The sequence below is a fragment of the Meriones unguiculatus genome, chromosome 11 (genome assembly GCF_030254825.1).
Source record: "Meriones unguiculatus strain TT.TT164.6M chromosome 11, Bangor_MerUng_6.1, whole genome shotgun sequence".
NCBI lineage: Eukaryota > Metazoa > Chordata > Mammalia > Rodentia > Muridae > Meriones > Meriones unguiculatus.
This window is the reverse complement of record NC_083359.1, coordinates 16,787,749-16,806,112: the sequence shown is the minus strand read 5'-3', so window position 1 is coordinate 16,806,112 and position 18,364 is coordinate 16,787,749. Positions and strand designations below refer to the sequence as shown.

Sequence of the window (18,364 nt, the reverse complement as noted above, 5' to 3'; positions counted from 1 at the left end):
TTAAGTTAGTTTCCAGTTTTGTGTTTGGTTGCATTAACAGCAAGTGTAGACACGTCAGCAGGAGCAGGAAGGGGAGGACACACATCCTCAAGCACAAGCACACGCAGAAAGAGCCGACTGGAAGTATCGTGAGGCTATATAAGCTGAAAGCCTGCTGCAGCGACACACTTGGCCAGCAAGCCAGCACCACGTGCACCTCCCCAAACAATGCCGACTGGGAACCCAGCGTCTGCGTGCCTGAGGCTATGAGGGACATTTCTCATTCAAACCGACACAGAAGCTAAAAAGTAACACAAAGGATCAACAACAACAACAACAAAAACAAAGAGTTGGTAAACAAGATTAACAAGGCTTCGGCTTTGGCTCTGTTATCTTCTCAACCGTGGGAAAGAGGATGCAAGTTCATAAAATCAGAGACGAGAGAGGACAATAACATACAACAAAACCCACAGGAGCATCCTGAAAGCTCACATTTTAGCAAATTGGAAAATCTAGGAGAAACACGTTCACAGACACATGTGAACTTGCTGTGAAGGTCAGTCTTCAATGCCGACTTGATGGGATTTCCATTCGCTTAGTACAGATGGCTTTGGGTGTATCCCTAAGAGCATTTCCAGAAGGGCTTACCTGAGGACCCTCTCTGAAGGTGAACAGGCTGGGGTCCTGGAACCAAAAGAAAGAGAGGAGAAAGAGAGCTGCGCACCAGCACTCACCTCCGTCCGCCCTCTGACTGCGCACCACGTGACCAGCTTCCTTGGACACCTCCATGCTTTCCCTGTCGTGACAGCTCTTACCTTCAGACTAAGAACCAAAACAAAACCTTCTTTCCTCCAGTTGCTTTTGGGAGGTGTTTTATTACAGCACCGGAGAAAGTAGCTAATGTACACACCAGCATCGGACGAAGAGCAGCTAAACAACCAAAACAGATAAATAAAAGGCAGTACTGTTAAAGCAGTACTGTAAAAAGTGTCCTAGCAAAGAAAAATCTAGGGCCTGGTGGCTTCACTAAATTCTGCCAGACTTTTAAAGAATGAACACCAATGCCACTCAGATGGTTGTCCTATAGATTAGAAAGGGAAGTAACAGTTTTAAATCATTCCATAAATTAATTATTGCCCCGGTGCCAAAACTGGATAAAGGTAGAACAACAAAAGAAAACTATACATCTATACATTGATTTTCTTTATGAACACAGAGGCAAAAAAACAAAAAACAAAAAACAAAACAAAACAAAAAACAAAGTATTTGCAAACTGAATTAAACAATGAATGTATTGAAAAGAGCATATACCGTGTAAGGGTGAGTTAATATATGTAAAAGAAAAAACATAATATAGTAACTGGAAGCTGTCATAGAGCTGGAAGGCCTGAGAGATTGGTTGGCTGAGTAGGGTGGGCTGAGGGATGTGTTTCCATAGCCATGGCTTGAAGGTATTTATAGGCCAGTGGGAAAGATCCCATGGGCAGAAGGATGACCACTCTGAAGAGAGAAGGGGGAGATCTGGGCAGACTGTACTTTCTGTGGCATAGCCGATGTGGGAAGGTTTGTGTTTGAGCCGAGCCCTGGCTGGTGGCTGACGCAGACACGGATAGTGGCTGGGTGGTATTTTCTGAGTTGTTTCTCTGTGTCTGACTTTCCTAGTCTGGGCTGTCCGCCTGGCCCGTGCCATTATAGGGAATCCACACTGGACTCCAGAGGCAGTCCCACAGGCCGGGCATCTCCGTCTGGGCTCTGCTCTCTGATGAGATTCTCAGATTGCTTCCCCTCATTCATGAAGAGGCAAGCTCACAGGGCAGGCGTGGGAACCTGCTCGGCCGCCAGGGCATCCTTCGGTTCAGACGGAGGTCGGCCGCTCTCCTGCCTTCTTGGCTGTTGGTCCCTCAGACCTGGCTGGCTGGCGAGTCCAATCTCATTGGCCTGCGTGATAAGCCATAGGTTGGCCCCAGGATGCTCTATGCTGTGGCAACCCCCTTCTCACATAGCCAGACGAGCCCTAGCCAGGCCAGCCTGAGCGAGCCCCTCAGAGAAGCAGTTGGGTTTAGGTTTAGGTCTGTACTGAGCGCACCTTCCTTTTCTTCCTCGAGCCTGTCCCCTCCCGGGACACTCAATTCCGGACCTCAGTGACGCCAGCCTCCTGCAATCTGCGGGTGGTGATGGATGGGAGAGTGGTAGGACCACAGAGGACACGAGCAGCCGTGAGGCCCCGGGGTGGAGGCTGGGATGGGGGCGTCGCTCCTCGCGCGGGGTCCCACGCGGCGAAGGGAGGCGCGCACCGCATACGTGCAGCGCGTGGCGGACGGCCCGGGCCTTGCCGGAGGCTGCAGTGGCTCGGAGCCAGGCTCAGGCGGGCCCGGGGGGCGGGAGGTGGGGACGTGGCGGAGGATCAAGCGGGCGGAGCCTCTGCCGAGGGAGGAGCGGAGAGCGCAGGGGCGAAGCCGCGGGAGGTTCTGGAAACGCCGGCTGCCGAGCGTGTCCAGGTGAGCGCGGGTCTGCGGGGTCGTCCCTCCCCACCCCCCCGGCCTGGGCTCGGGTCCGGGTGGCCGGGAGGTGCGTTCTGCCCTGCGTTGAGCAGGGAGCTGGATCCGGGGTCACCCTAAGCAGCCCCGCGCCCCATGTTCCGCGCGCCGCGCCGGGCGCCCTGATTCTGCACCCGCCTGGGTTCCTGTCCCGCCCGCGTTCCTTCCCAGGATCAGGGCGGTGAAGTCAGCGGCGCCCTTCCTGCCGGTGCGGCTCTGCCCGGCCTGGGCCGGGCCAGTCACTTGGCGGGCCCATCGGGTCAGGCTCCCGGGAAGGGGCGGTCTGACCCCAGGGTCGCCCTCCCCCCCCCCCATCTAAGACAGAGACGCCCGCCCGGCCCCGGAGGCTGCGTTGCTTAGGGTGAGGAAGACCCCTGGCTTCCCCCTCCCCTCCCCTCCCTCCTCCCCTGGCAAGGACCAGCTTGGCGCCTGCTAGCTTTATGGACTGTTCCATCAGAAAGCCTCCTCCTATCCGTCGGACATCCTTATCGAAACTCTGATGTTCCCCCTTAGTAGTTTCAGAGTCCGGTGGCGATTGGCTGCCTGATTGAACAAACAGGGCTTTCTGAGTGGCTGGAGACTTCAAGGACAGAGGCTGGCAGAGGAGAAGACTCAGAAAGTTCAGGTCTACAGCAGCAGCAAGGTAAGTACCGAGTTGGTATGGAACTTGGGCTGTGTGGACTTGGTCCACGTCTGGATGCTTCAGGGCAGGAGGCAGGCGCTCCTGTGAACTGGAGTGGTCACTTAGGCGCGCAGACTGAGGAAACACCCTGTGTGGCCACGGACTTGGGCCAGTATCGTCTTTGTGGTACTCTAGCGGAATCAAGGTGATGGGGAAGGGCCGCCTTAGGAGATAGCTGTCCAGAGGCCACACCCACACGGAGTGAGAAGCTGGCGTGTGGAGGGGTCCTCTGCTGAACCCTTGCAGCGCGAGCACGGGTCAGGGAACTTCTGCCCCAGGTTTTATTGGGAAAGTACAGGTGAGTGCTCCTGTCGTCTGTGTTCTGATGTGACAGTCACTGTGATGTAGGAGAGCATCCGGTTGCTCCCTACAGCAACCTTGCTGAGCTCTCAAAGAACTAAGGAGGGAGGGCAGAATCTTTGGGCTAAGGCCTCCAGCCAACTCCATCCTTGCTACGTGGCTCTGCTGGCTGGGGCCACACAGCGGACCCTCACTCCGCAGAATGACACTTGAAGGCTTTTGTTTCTTGTTGCAGACAGTCTGGTTACTGACACCCTATGCCCTCATCCTGGTCCTAAGAACAGGGTCTGGGTGTGCTGCTTTGTAGTTTACGGCATGCCCAAACATTCTAGACTTTTCAGAGGCCTGTTGTCAAGTTCAGAATTTATAAGGTGTTTTGTTTGTTTGTTTGTTTGTTTGTGTCTTTGCAAGCTGCTGCTTGTTCTGAACTTATGTTGCACTGGGGTCAACCCATGGTTGAATTCTCTGTTAAACTGACTGGGATAACCCCTGGCTTGCATCTCATTGGCTTCTGAAGTGTCCCCCGTGTAGACCTTTGCTACAGTTCTGTGCCTCAAGGCACAGCCTCTCTGTTCCCTTACCATGCACAGGATGTTTGACCTTTGGATTCTTTTCATCTTGGGCCTTCTTGTTCTCACACAGCCGGGCTTGTCCACTGTGTGGCCCAGCCAGTGAGGCCACGTAGCAAGGATGGAGTGAGTTGGCCGGAGGCCTTATCCTGAAGATTCTGTCATACTGACCCTCCTTAGCACTTGGAGAGCTCAGCAGGCAGATATGATGACAACTCAGCTGAAGTGTTGTGTGTGGCCTCTGATACTCTGTCTGTGTTGTCACGGCTCCGCAGTGAGGTGATGCAGAGAGTGGCGTGCTTATCTATAGATTGGGCTGCTCACAATGGACTGTGGGCAGTTCCTTGGCTAGTGTGTACTTGGTATCTGGCTAGAATGTGCCTGGGGCTAGAATGAGGGAGAAGGGAGGGAAGGTGGAGGAGGCACTCATTTCGCCCCTAGGCAGCTCACAATCTCCCTGAGATTGCCATTTAGCACTGGCAGCTGGCCTTGGGCCCAGGGAGGAGCCCTCCATGAGGGTGCTTATCAGAGACTGAGGATATGCAATTCTGGGGGCTGAGTGGCGTGAAGGAACTGAGGGTTTCCTCATCTCCTGAGAAAGCTTCCATTTTTGACTGCGCCCTCCGACATCCTTGGGAGGGTTTGAGGTTGGACTGAAGGCCTTGGCTGACTTGTGGCCACGCTGGCTGATAGTGTGCAGAGGACTGAGGGTGTGTGTCCCTGGCTTCTGGGATCTGTCAAGAGCTTAATTTTATGCAGATGGAGGCTGGCAGCAAATGCTGTAAAGCAGGCACGTGAAAGACCAGTCCAGGAAGAAGAGTTCAACTTTGAAAACATTCAAATCTAGTCATTCAGACCTTTGAAGTGCCCAAGGGTGGGACACCAGCCTGCCCCAGAGCAAAGGGGACTGCAGAGTCCTTTGGTCTGTGGGTTTTGTGCTGGGGATGTGGAATGAAGGATAGAAAGACAGTTTTTCTTCTCAGGGAGAGCAGAGCAGGATAAAAAAAAAATCTGGCCTGGGCTTTCTACAGAAACAGGTTTTTGTTCAGCTGGTGCCACTGCAGGGCAAGGATTATGTGTTTGGATAGTGATTTCCCCGGCTCTGATAGGATCTGTCTGAGCTTGGTCCAGGCCAGCCTCTGTTCCAGGCTTCTTGGGAAGTGCTTGCTAGAGGATTGCCCGCTCTGTACCTGGCACTCCTGGGAGCCAGGGTGTGGTGGAGAGCCCAAGGCCTGGTACTCGTAGGAGCCTGGAATGGCCAGGTCAGAAGTCCAGAAATAGAAGAGATTTCGGAGTATTGGTTCTGCTCCATGCCTTGGGCCCGGGAATTTTCCTTGGTGAGCTTTAGGGCCCGTCATTAGCCAATTCCACGGTGACCTCCAGGTGTCAGTGTGCTTTGTGGCAGCTGATTCCAGTCTCTCCTGAACTGAGAATGTTATCTCTTCTAGCATTTTTGGAACCCAGGCATCACTCACCTTCTTGCTTGTTCCTTATCCCTTCACTGCCTCCTTGTAAGGATCTTCCTCACACCAAGAGCAATTACCATGTGCTGAGCAACTGGCCACTTCAGGTCCCTTCGTGTTCCCATGACTCTCTTGGTTTTGAAGATTGGTCAGCATTAGCCCGATGACCAGCAGCTTGAAGCCATCTGTCGTTTAACTCAGTTCACACACAGTCCTATCAAGGGTAGGTTCTAGTATGATCTCCATTGTGTGAATGAGGAGATTGAAGACCAAGAAGTATAGGATTATCCAAGGTCACAAAGCCAGGAGATGCCAGCAGCTGGATCTAGGACTTAACTGGTCTTTCTAACCCCAGGGCAGGTATACCTGCTCCGTGGGTGTCAGCCTGGCTGGCTGATAACGTGTGAGGTGTCCAGTAGAAATGACTACCCACTTGAATTCAAGAATTGAATTTTTTTGTCCAGGTGCTCTCCTTTTCCTGGTGGGCTCCAACTAGGGATGTCATGGGCTCTGTTTGTGAATCTCTGCGACACCCATGATAAAGTTTTCAGTATGAGTACAGTGTGGCTTCCCAATTTCAGGCAGGCACATGTGCTGTGACACAGTGACTAGAGTAAGATGGGATGGGATCAGTGTCTCCCAGAGGGGGCCTTAGCTGGGTTGCTTAGCCCTATAGGACAACCTCAGCCATCTTTCTGACATCTTACACAGGACTCAGTGCCTCCTCCTTACTCCTGGTTTCACTTTCTGTAGTTTCCATCACCCACGGTCAACCACACTTAGGAATATTAATTGGAAAATAATACAAATAAGCGACGGCAAGCTCTCCTAAGCTCTGCGATGGAGTCTGTGCCATTCTCTGCTGGTCTTCCCAGGGCATCATTCCTTTGTTTAGTGTATCCTTGCTGTATACACGACCCGTTGTTAGTCTCGCCATCCTCTGTAGCCATTGGTTTATCAGGTTGACTGTACAGTTTTAACAGTGATTGTGTTCAAGGGAGCCTATTAAATAGTAGCCCAGCATGCAGGAGCAGCAACATGGGCAATTTCATTTCAGTAAATTGCTGTAATTATTCCATTTTGTTCTGTTGATAATCTCTTGCTGTGTTTAATTTGTAAATTGCACTTTATCGTAGGTATGTACTCACAGGGAAAACCAGCATATACAAGGTTTGATACTATCTGTGGTTTTAGGCATGCACTGGAGTTCTTGGAATGTATTCTCTGTGGACAAGGCGGGAGTACTGTATCTGAAGCAGAGATGATTATCTGGCTTACACGGTTTTTGTGAGAATTAGATGGTAGAAATGAAAGATCTTTGGAAACATAAACCATGGTTATCTTAGACTAGGTTCCCAGAAAACAGAGCTGGAGGCAGAGCTTAAGTGCTTAATACTTATTGGAAAGTGTATTGCGGGGCAGCTGGGGTGAGGGGAAAGGAGAGAAGAATGGGAAACAAGCAGGTGCTGGTGCCTCAGCAAGCTGGCCCCTCTCTATGGAGATCTGTTAGCGCTTCAGCCATTTTGGCCCTACTTCTGTGTGTAAGCTCCATGGGGACTCCATGCCTGGGGATGGTTTCTTACCGAAGCTATTTGGAGGAAGGGCAGACTCCTGCTGGCATTTTATCCTCCATCAGCCGGGGTTGACCCAGGACTCAGGGGAACTTAACTTTCCCTTGCTCCTCAATGTAGTTCTTCTGTAGCTACTGGAGAGGCTAGTCTGGAGGTAGTGGGAGGAGCCTGGGAATCGCCGTGGGCCAGCAGTGACTCCATCCCGCTATGGAGCCTAGGGCTGTGGGTATGAGGCCACATGGATGCTTTTTTTTTTTTTTTTTTTTTCTGGTGCAGGTTTTTGGTTTTGGTGAGTTAGGTTCAGCTGAGACCCTGATTGATTGAAAGCCACCCAGCTCAGTGTTGGCGTGGGGGACCTCAACAGCTTCTTTGCTAACTGTCCTGTTACTGATGCGGGGGGGGGGGTGGTGGCTCTGTGGCTGTCACGTACTGGATAACGATGATGTAAGGACAGATACACTTTATCTGAGACGTACATTCTCCTCAGGCCCATTGAGCTCCCGCTTCCTATGACGACAGCAGTGGGGCTGTGGATCTAAGGCCAGAGCGTTCCTTGACTGACCGTTTTCTGTGCATTCTTAAATGGACACTGAGGGATGGGACTCAAATGGGGTCTTGGGAGAGGGAAGAGAGAACATCTGGCCTTACTGGGTAGAGATCTTGCTTTCACAAGGTTCTTGGCGAAGGTAAATATTTTTCACATGAAGTCATTGAAGGTTTGAGGTCTGGGGTGGTGCAATGGGGCTGGAGAGGGTAGCCGGGCCAGGTCACAGAGCTACAAGGGCTCTTTGGGCTAAGGTATTTGGGCTGTATCTTGGCAGCCGTGGCGAGCCAAAGGCTTCAGCAAGCCTTGCTGGCTGCTTAGTGGAAAGTTAGAGGGAGAGGTCAGAGCAGGTGGATCTGCACAGCTGAAGGGTGGGCTAGAGGCGGACCAGGGCGATGGCTGAGGCACGATGTCTGTAAAGAGACTTGGGTGCACTTCTGGCAAGCATCTATGTGCTTCCGTGTTAGGACCGCTTGGAACTGTGCCCAATCTCTTCATGGTTGAATAGCAGGGTCCTCTCTGCTCCGCCAGTCTAGAGTTAGCCATAGTGTAGCAGGTAGGGCCATGGTGGGAAAGGGGGATTGAAGAGCCCCTGGGAGCAGTTATCCCTTCACTGAAGGCAGACAGCATTTTGCCCAGTGCCAGGCAAGACCTATTTGCAAACTCATGTTTTGTCGCTAGGCTGTTAAATGCTCTGTTAAAAACGCAAGCTGTAGCATTTGGGCTGCATCTGGGCACTTGGCACAGGGTCTTTCCTGATGAGGTAAGGGGAGAAGCTGAGGACGCTGCTGCTCTGCAGCTGGAAACATCTTTTCATGGCTACTTGGCCAGGTTATAAATGTACTTTCCAAAGAGAGGGCTTGCTCCAGGACCTCTGGTTGTATGTCTTGGAATCACCGCCCTGAGAAACGGTGCCAGTCGCCTGGTGGGTGAGTTACTGTCGCGGGGACATTGGCAGGTTTTGCAAGACCTCTCCACAGGGGTCCAGACACCAGAGCTGCCAAGGCCCCCTTGGAATTCAATTGAGAAGGGCCTACTTTGTCCCTTTTACATATTGAACATATTACAAAAAAATATAATTTTTTTAAAAATGTATTATAGTAGAATTTCTTGCAGAAAGATCAGGAAAACAAACATAGAAAGAAAAATAAAATTACTTTACCATGATACAGTTAGAGTATGGTTCTTCTCTACTTGTATACATGCATCAATTTTCCCTTTCAGAAAATGGAGATACAGTTTGTACTATTGAGGGCTGGCCTCTGCCAGACTGCCTCGACCTTTTCATGTTGCTGTCATTCAGTGTTTATTATTAGGTAGCCTATCTTATTCTACTGTACAAGGTGTAAACTCTGCAGTTGTATTTCGTCTGGACAGATCTGGTGAAGAATACTTGGTTGGGTGCTTGCTACAGGGCAGACATTACTCTAAACCCTGGGGCGCACGCAGCTCGTAAAACTCAGTAGTGCTGTTCTCTGGCGCTGCGTTTTCATAAAACAGCGTTTGACCATGACCGCCTCCTGGATTGTTCTTCGTGGATTTCTGAGGGCTCCTGGGAAGGCTTTTGGCAGCACTGGCTCTGGACAGACACATGTCCTCCCACGCTCTCTGTCCTGGGTAGTGCTGGCTGTAGCTGTGGTACAGGGGTTGACACTTCCCGCATTGCAAAGTGCAGACATGCTTGGATAAGCACCTTCTCTCACCTGAACCTAGTTAGGTGACCTTTTCTAGAAACCCTTATTTGAGTTCGGCGGCCCTGAGGTTGGCAGATGCCCTCTGTGTAGAATGGTAGTGTTGATGCCGCTTGCCTTGGGGTGCCTAGTTCTCTGGGCCAGAGGGTTTCCAGAACAGGACTTTGAAGATGCTTTCAAAGTCCCTTCCTAAAGCCCATGTGTGATTCTTTTGAGGCTCTGTCTCAAGGCTGGGATCTGTGGGTGGGCTCAACCAAGCCAGGCAGCACATTCCAGAGAAAGGACGGCTGGCATTGGTGTCATAGAGAAACCTGGCCGCTTTCTCCCGATTCCTGTAAGGTATGGGCAGTGGGCGGTATCTGAGAGGGATGGAGAGCTGTGAGCTGCAACACGGCTGGGAGAAGCAGGGAGCCCCCCCCCCTTCATCCAGATCTGGTGTGGTCTTCTGCCTGCGCTCTGCTTTCTTATCAGCCCTACTCTGAGGGGCTGTTGGCTGGCCTCCCATGTCAGAGATCCTCCCGACTCTTGAGATTTTCCTACATATTTTGGGGCATTTGTATTTCCTCTATTTTCTTTGCTTTCTTTTTAGTAAATTTCCATCAGAGCCATTCCAGACACAGCGGAAGAGGAAGCCTAGGCAGGCTTCAGCTGGGTGCTGGCCCTCCAGCACGTTCTGGTCTGCCTGGTTGGATGAGGAGGCATGTCTGAAGCCTCCACTGTGTACCTAGGCCAGCTGCCAGTGAAGCCTGCCTCAGGTTGCCGCCGCGTCTCTCAGAACTGTGTCTATTTCTAGGCAGATGAGAAGGCAGAGGCTGGCCTCTTCCCCGTGTCAGCAGCCTAGCCCCAGTGTTTTGACTGTGTGTGACTGATTCACCTTTGTATTCCGAGTGCCGAGCTTGGTGCCTGGAATCTCCGGGTTGTAAGTAAATATTTGTGGATGAGTAGGGAGGGGCCAGGAAAGGTGTCTGTCTAGGTCCCCACTCCAGGAAGAGCCTTGTCTGTTCAGAAATGCCACTCTGTGGCAGGTGCAGGCTGTCAGAGGTCAGTGTCCTCTTCTGCTGACCCTCTGCTATGTGCCTCAGCTTGCTAAGTCCCCTGGGCCACGCTATCTCAGTTCTCTTTGTCATGGTATTGTACTGTCACTTTCTTAGGGACAGGAGCCACGTCCTTGAATTCTTCACCTCTATTGGTATGTGACAACAGGACCAACCAGTATGTCTGTGAGAGCAACCCTCAGTTCATGTACAGAGGGAGGTCCCCACCTGGGGCCTGTTTTCACATTCTGGGTGGCATGGCCTCCATCACTGGTTTGGGAGAGTGGAGCGTGCTGCAGAGTTGCTTAGTCCCCTCCTGAGAGCCCAGTGACCCTAACATCCTGGGAACCAGCTGTCTGAATTGGACCCTCCTTCATGCGGCTCTTGATACCATCCTGGCATATGTATTAGAAAGCGACAAGATAGACAGGCAGGAAGCCAGCAATGGGAAGGCTGAGGAAGAGAGATTGTGAGTTCCAGGCCACCCTGGGCTCCACAGTGAGACCTTGTCTCCAGAATGGAAAACAAACTAAAACAAGACCCAGGCCGGGGGCAGAACTGAGCACGCGTCCTGGGTTCTCTGTCCAGGCCCCTCCCCTGGGTGATCCTGAATGCCTTATTTAGTGGCATATTAGTGTGTGTTTATGTGCGTGCACAGCATGTACGGATGTGTTTTCTCACATACATCATTCCCCACCCTAATCCAGGGTCTTGCCTTGTAGCCCAGGTGGCCTTGAACTTTGTTCCTGCTAACCCAGTCTCTTGAGTGCTGAGTTTCCAGGTTTGTACCACCCATGTCTTTTCACTGTGTCCATCTGATGACTGTTCCTGAATGCCTTGCAGACACTGCCCTTTCCAGTCATGAAATTCTGGGTGTTTGTGTTCCTGCTGTCCTGGTTTGGTGTCCAGAGCTGGGTGCGGGCAGAATTCTTCACGTCTATTGGTACGTGTCAGCAGAACTCTCGTCTACCTAATCAGCCCTCGGTTAAGTGCAAGGGGACATACTTACTGCCTGAGGCTCGTTCAGGGGGGGATGGTTCAGTCACTGATTTTGACCAGACGAGGGAGAGTGGAGCTTGTGGGTTCCCCCCTCCTGCCTTCCCCCATCCCCGGCCCCCTGCACCCCAAGGAGATCCTGATGAACGCATGTCTTGGGAGGCAGCTTTCTGAATTGGGCTCTCTCTCCTCTCTGGAGGTGCAGACTGCAAGCCGCTTTCAGGTCCTCTTCAGTCCTTGGCAAGAGGGTGGTCTAGCAGTGTCTGTTGCAAGGACCGGATTCTCTCCTCAACTGAAAGTTCAGAGCTGATTTCCATGTGACGATCCCTCAGATGTCCATCCCGCTATGACGGGACCAGCCAAGTGACGATGGAGGAATGAGATTTAGAACGTCTCCTTCAGCAGTCCCCAGTGCCCTTGTGCTTTGCCCATGCATCCTCTGACACCTCTCTGCTTCTGTCTTCCTGAAGTTGGGGGTCACGGCCTTGTGAGCGACTCGGCCCCTTTACCTACCAGTCCCTATGATTCCCAGTTTACTGGAACGTACTTGGCTGGGGCTATTCACTTCAGTACTGGTGCTTTGGGTGGGCCATTCCTCATCCACTTCTCACCGGCCCTTGCTTCTCTCTGGTAGGGCACATGACTGACCTGATCTATGCAGAGAAGGACCTCGTACAGTCCCTGAAGGAGTATATCCTTGTGGAGGAAGCCAAGCTGTCCAAGATTAAAAGGTGGCCAATGTCCTAACCCCCCCCCCAAGTCATCCCTGCTGTTCCTCTTCCTGAGCCCATCCCATGTGTCTGTAAAGGAAGTCATTGAGAGGTGACCCGGGGAGCTGACCTACCGTTAACTTTTGCTAGTCCTCAGGAGTTGCTGAGTACAGGGGTTAGGAAGCTACCATCGTTTTGTTTTTTGTTTTTTCTTTCTTTCTTTCTACTTAACACTTTTTAATTTACATTGGAGTTCCCAGCTCTTACCTAGATTAACGGCTAGATGTATCTAGGAAGTTAACTATTTTCATGCTTTATTATCTCTTGATGAAAGAGCCCTGGACCTCACCAGGGAAATTACCAGCCTTTGTGGGTGGGTGTGGCAGTCTCTTTTTCCTTTGGTTCTGCAGCTGGGCCAGCAAGATGGAAGCCCTGACCAGCAAGTCAGCTGCCGACCCCGAGGGGTACCTGGCTCATCCTGTGAATGCCTATAAGCTGGTGAAGCGGTTGAACACAGACTGGCCTGCACTGGGGGATCTTGTCCTGCAGGACTCAGCTGCAGGTGAGGAGCACGATCAGCTGTGCCTGCGGCCTGCCTGCTTCTGCCTGGAATGGATACTTGTTGTTTTGTTTTCACATCCCATCCTTTTGTAATGTTCCCTTGTCATGACATTTTCTAATTACACTTCAGTAATACGTGGTTTTATAACAAACTTCGGGAACGTAAAGTGTATCACATAAAAATCGTGACACTTACTTAATCCAAGTACTCTATGATAAACACCATTAATATTATAATCTCGGGGGATGGAGAAATGTATGGTGGTGAAGAGCATAGGCTGCTCTTGCAGAGGAACCAAATTTGGTCCCTAGCACCTGTATGGTGGCTCACAACCACCTGTATGGTGGCTCACAACCACCTGTATTTACAGTTCCAGGTAATTTGACCCCTCTTCTGACCCCTGCAGGACATTGGTCACCCATGGCACAGGTACACACACACAGGGAAAACACTCATTCATACACACAAAATAAACTTAAAAAATATTTTTTTTTAAAAACTGTAATCTTGGGCTGGTGAGATGGCTCAGTGGGTGCAGCCCTTACATGCACGTGTGAAGACTGAAGTTTGGATCCCCAGAAGCCTTAATAGCCAGGCAGGCATGTTTGGCATCATCCCAGCCCTGGGGAGGCAGAGGTGAGATTTCCCAGGACAAGCTGGCTAGCTGGACTAGCTGGTCAGTAGTGAGCTCTGGGCTCAACCGAGAGATCTTGCCTCAGGGAATAAATAGAGTGTGACTGAAGAAGACAACACGGCCTCAAGTTCGAGCCTCCTCACACATTCACATGCATACACGCGCACCCACCTACATGAGAACATGCACACACACACACATTTACAAACACCCCACATACATACACACACCAAAAAATATTAATCTGCTTATGTGCACATCCATGTTACAAGAAAGGGAACTATACATGGGCTGAAGCATAAGAACGAATTTGCTTTGAGGGACAAATGAATCAAAAATGAGTCAAGTGTGCTGAGGGAAGCGGGAGAACAAACAGGCTTCCTCTGAATTCTTTTCTAAGTGTGTCTTCTACAAACAAATCCTGTCTGTGTGGATTCAACATGGACGTGGGCACAGTCCTGGACTTGCCAGCTTCGGCAGACACCGCTCAGTGTGTCTGTGCCGTGACTGTAATGGATGGATACTCTTCCGTCCCAGTGATATTCTGTAAGCCTGGTCAACTCTTTGCACCTGGGGTTGTTTCCAAAATTTTTCAGCTCTCTTTTCCATGCCTTTCGGCGTGTCTGCCTCTGATTATTTTTCTAAGTTAGATTCCTAGCAATGGTATTTACAGGGCAGAGCACGGATTTGTTAAAAGCTTTTTCTGGGCTGGTGCTTTCTCGGTGTGAACACGTTCCAGTTATGAAGAGGAGAGGATCTTGGTAATGGAAGGGTGGGCTGGAGGTGGGCCACGGGATTCCCGGCCTCTGGCTGGGCCTCTTCACTGAGCTAGGACTGCTGATGAACTTCAGACTAGCTGTCTCTCTGGCTGAGACTGGTTGCAGCCACGTGACCAGCTGGGGTTGGGCCTGGCTGGGGGCTGGGTAGTCTCTGGGGAGGCTTTGGTGAACTCAGCTCTGCTGGAGCTGTGCCTGCGAGAGCTCACTGCCTCCAGAAGCCACTGCCTTTCCCAGACCCCCCCACCCCTTCCTGGGCTGGGCCTGCTACTCAGAACAGCTCGGAACAGCCTGTTCCGCCTGCCTGCTGGAGCGGCAGGCAAGGAAGGCTGCACAGTTGCAGATGATCTCCGCTGTCTGATCTCGTCGTGTGTGTTTGTGTCTCTGTGTGTCCATCCCGAGAGCCTTGTCATCAATGTCTGGAAATGCTACGGTGACCTGGAAGGTGATGGGACAGATCCAGAGAACAATCACGTGTTTTCATCTCTGATACTGTATGCTTGCCCTGAAATAAGGGGGAACCCTGACAGTACAGTGTCTATATCTAGGGCGTGTGTTTTCTTTTCCCTGGATACTGAAGTCTTCAGAGTTCCTGACGATGCATCTGTGAAGGAGAGGATGGGGCAGCTTTCTGACACCCTGGCTTGCTGTAATGAGAGGAGGTGGCGGTGGGTGCTGCTACACTTGGAAAGAGGCCAGGGACAGAAGGCGTTGGAGCTCCCCTCCCTGTCCCCAGTCCTTAGGCAGATTCAGAGGCCTGAATCATTAGTGTGGCAAGGCCTGTCTTCTACTCAGAGCCCTGAAATAACAGGAGTTGTGTCTCCGGCTTGGGGCTAGGGCTGAGGGCCCTAGAAAAGCCACCTGGACCCAGGCTGTGGTCTTGGGTACAAAATGGAGAGCTCATACCCTGACTACTAAACTCTTAAGCTGTATGCAGGGCTCTTTGGTTCCAAATGAACAGCACAGGGAGGGCTAAGGCAGGGAGGACTTCCTGAAGAAGGAAAATGCTTTGATGCTGTTGTTGTTGTTACTATTATGTTGGTGCCGAACCCCAAATGGATGCGGGCAGGTGTTCTACCACTGAACCTCTGGCCCGCCAACAGACTTTGAAAGAAGGGACAGGGAAATCTCATTAGCCAGGGACCTAGTGACTGTCCCTGGTCCCAGTAGGATTCTTTCCCCTGGCTCAAGCGTGACCTCTGTTCTCATTGTCATTTGGAAGGTTTTGTCGCCAACCTCTCGGTGCAGAGGCAGTTCTTCCCCACCGATGAGGACGAGTCTGGAGCTGCCAGAGCCCTGATGAGACTTCAGGACACGTACAAACTGGACCCGGACACGATCTCCAGAGGGGAACTTCCCGGTAACGCACCTTTGTTTACTTGTGTCTCTTCAGTGTCTGGACAGGTCAGACTGGCTTAGGTGCAGTTCACTGTCGGCGCTGGGGTCCCATTTGGTGCCCGTCTCCCATGCCCTAATGTCTTGATTCAGATATCTGCCCCTTTTCATTCAGCCATTTCTTCTCTGGGCTCTCTCTCTGAGTTCATATGGTCAGTCCTGTCCAAGGCCCCCCGCCCCCATCTCTTGGTATGTCACCCTTTCCTTGCTTTCTCTCCTGACTTCACATGAAGGTTCTGTTTTTGCTCATCTCTCACACTTGTCCTAGATCCAATGCTCTTTTGAGCCCAGTTCTTCTCTCCTGCTGAGGCTGCTGGGTAGTGGTTTATTTTCCCTGACTCTGTGGTTCCCACATACCCCTGTACCCACAGTGCCTTTGTCCACCCTGTCTGTGATCCCGTTCTTCAAAGTCACCAGGAACACTGGACCGGTAGAGCCAGCTGGCAGGTTGATTGCAGGCATAACTTGAACTTCACACTAGCATCTGGCAAGGATCGCTTCTCTCTCTTGGATGTTCTAGAGTCTGGGGTACTGATCTCTGCCTTTTTCTCTCTTGACTTGTCTGGTCATTCATTTCTCCATTTTTATTTGTTTGCTCATTTTGTTTTGTTTTTTTTTTTTTTAAATTGAATTGGCCTTTTTCCTGCTTTTTGCCCACTGCTATTGATTATAAGATTTGCTGGCCTTAGGAGGTTGTTTGTAACCGATAATAGCCAAGGATCCAGTTGGACCTCATAATGATTTAAACACCACCTTACTTCTTGAGAAGCCTAGGGGAGATACAGCAGAGGGGCCCAGGGCACAGAGGAGCTGTCTTCCTCCCTAGATGTCTGGTTACTCCCTAGATGTCTGGTTACAGCCAAGGCCTGGGGTCTTGATGTGGAAGACTCTGCTAAGCTGACAGGGGGAGGAGGGTTCTCTTTATTCCATCATCAGCCAGGTGTTGAGCCGGACCATAAGGCTAGAGTGAGAAGGTAATTCTGCGAAGCGTTTGTAGCTCTGAGGCATGGTTGGTGAGAAAAGAGAGCTCTATACTGACAGGGTCCTTCCACAGTTAACAGGCCCCTGAGTGTCCTGAATGGGGCTGGAGGGCAAAGGAAGTTCCTGTCCAGAACCTCAGCCTCTGCCCACCCTGAGCCCCTTCCCCAGGTGAGCCCCGTTCTTTTCATCACTTGGTGGATTGCCATCATACGCTGATGATATGCAGATCTGTGTTCTTTGTCCAGGCATGTCTCCTGGGTTTCCAAGCAGGATAAGCCAGCGCCTGTAGACATCTTTACCTGGACATTCTGTGGACTGCACGAACTTCACCTGGGCCAGATTGACCTTCCTCTCTGGTTTTGAACTCTTTGTCCTCTGCCTTCATCTGTTGTCTTGGCGAGAAGCACCTCTGCCCATTGGCAGCCTAAGCCATAGTCTTAAAGCCTGTGGATTCTGTCTCTCTAATGCCCTCCGTCCTTTTCTGTATCTCCAGCTCACTCAGGATAATTTCTGGGTGCTCCTAAGCACAGATTTATCCACTTGAGTTCAATGCTTAGCTTTCAGGAGTAACCCCAACGTCTCCTTCTAGCTGGTCTTTGAGGCCCCCCCTGCCTCCTTGGCTTCCTTGCTTATCGTTCTCAGCATCCATCTCCATCTCTCTGCTCTAGCAGCCTTACCCTCTCTGGGCTCCTCCCTGTCTGTCAGCCCTCCAGCCCTCAGCTTAGCTGTCATTGTTCAGGGAGCCGACACTTGAATTTGCTTCTAGGGAGGATGCTGAGATCTGGAAGTCATTCTTCACATTCTTGGCATTCACAAGACATGCTGATTATGGCTACTGGTCTTGAACATCCTGAGGCGACATCTTCATTTGTCATCTCACGGAATTTTTGGCACTAGCCCTTTAAAACTGATGCTGGTGTTTCTGTTTAGGTAGATTTGGGTAGATAGTGTATCTGCTTAGATAGGAGACTGGGGCTGACGCTGGGTAACTTGTCCAGAGTCATTCAGCTGGGCAGGTATTCACAGACCTGGCCCGTCCAGGTCCGGAGCACAGCTTGCTTATCTGTGTTACACAGCCTGTCATAGTAGGTTCCTGGGCCCAAAGAGTCAGGGTAGAACCATGGAGACTTGTGGAGAAAGGAAAGGGGCCCCATAAGCCCCCTAATCCTTGGCTGCCTATGACTCCATCCTGTGTTTACTCTCTTGACATTCTATCCCATATTGTCAGATCCTGAGTCACCAGAACGCACAGACTCCGGTCTCTGCAGCCACTGCCATCCTGCAGCAGGGTTTCCTTCTGGGAAGAGGCCCACTGTGGACCTTAGGCAAAGACAGGGATAACAGGGAGACTTCTGTGGCCTGCAGGAGGTCCTAGCCCTCCTTGTTCCTTGGGATCTGCCTCCTCATTATTTTCTGAGAAACAGGAGTCTTTGCCATCCCAAGCCTCTCTTAAGCTCTACATCTGGGAGCTGTTGCTGTTTCTCAGGTTGAAACTGTCTTCATGGTCACAGATGTCCCACCCGGCATGAGGTCCACCGAGCTGATGCTCCAATGTCCCTGCCGGACTGCAGCCTTCGTTCTGTGACCCCACTGGTATCTGTCACCTGTTCCCATTCCCATATCTTCTTCCTCTTCGTCCCTTCTCATGTCACTCTGTCTGTGTTCCCTTGAGTGCTAGCCTCGAACCTTCTCTGTTCTTTCCTTCTTCAGATTCCCCCTATGTGTGACTGCCCGAGTCTATGGCTCTCATGTCACCTGAATTCTGTTCTTGAATTTGTCTAAGTTTTCTACGCTTCAGACTTACCTGGCCAACAGATGCCTCCAAGTGTCCTCTCCTGCTGTGACCCACAGGACTTCTACCCGCTGACCTCAGGGCAATGTCTCAGTGGGATTCGTGGACCCCCTATCACAAAGCTCCTCCCAGCCCCCCTTGAGAGGAG

At 51.4% G+C, this 18,364-nt stretch overlaps 1 protein-coding gene across 8 annotated transcripts in view; it reads left to right on the top strand.

The window, feature by feature from the left end:
* P4ha2 (prolyl 4-hydroxylase subunit alpha 2) overlaps positions 1-18,364 on the top strand; it is a 54,397-nt gene that overhangs the window by 21,596 nt on the left and 14,437 nt on the right. For 2 of the 8 annotated variants that reach the window (XM_021658237.2, XM_021658239.2), the window contains exons 1-6: positions 2,343-2,477; positions 3,030-3,159; positions 11,214-11,313; positions 12,001-12,097; positions 12,487-12,638; positions 15,271-15,408. In XM_021658237.2, the coding sequence (XP_021513912.1) occupies positions 11,232-11,313; positions 12,001-12,097; positions 12,487-12,638; positions 15,271-15,408 (469 nt within the window). In that variant the 5' untranslated portion in view covers positions 2,343-2,477; positions 3,030-3,159; positions 11,214-11,231. Of the gene's footprint in view, positions 1-2,342; positions 2,478-3,029; positions 3,160-9,989; positions 10,256-11,213; positions 11,314-12,000; positions 12,098-12,486; positions 12,639-15,270; positions 15,409-18,364 lie in introns of those variants that run through there. The other 6 variants (XM_021658240.2, XM_021658241.2, XM_021658242.2 and 3 more) reach the window with 5 other exon arrangements.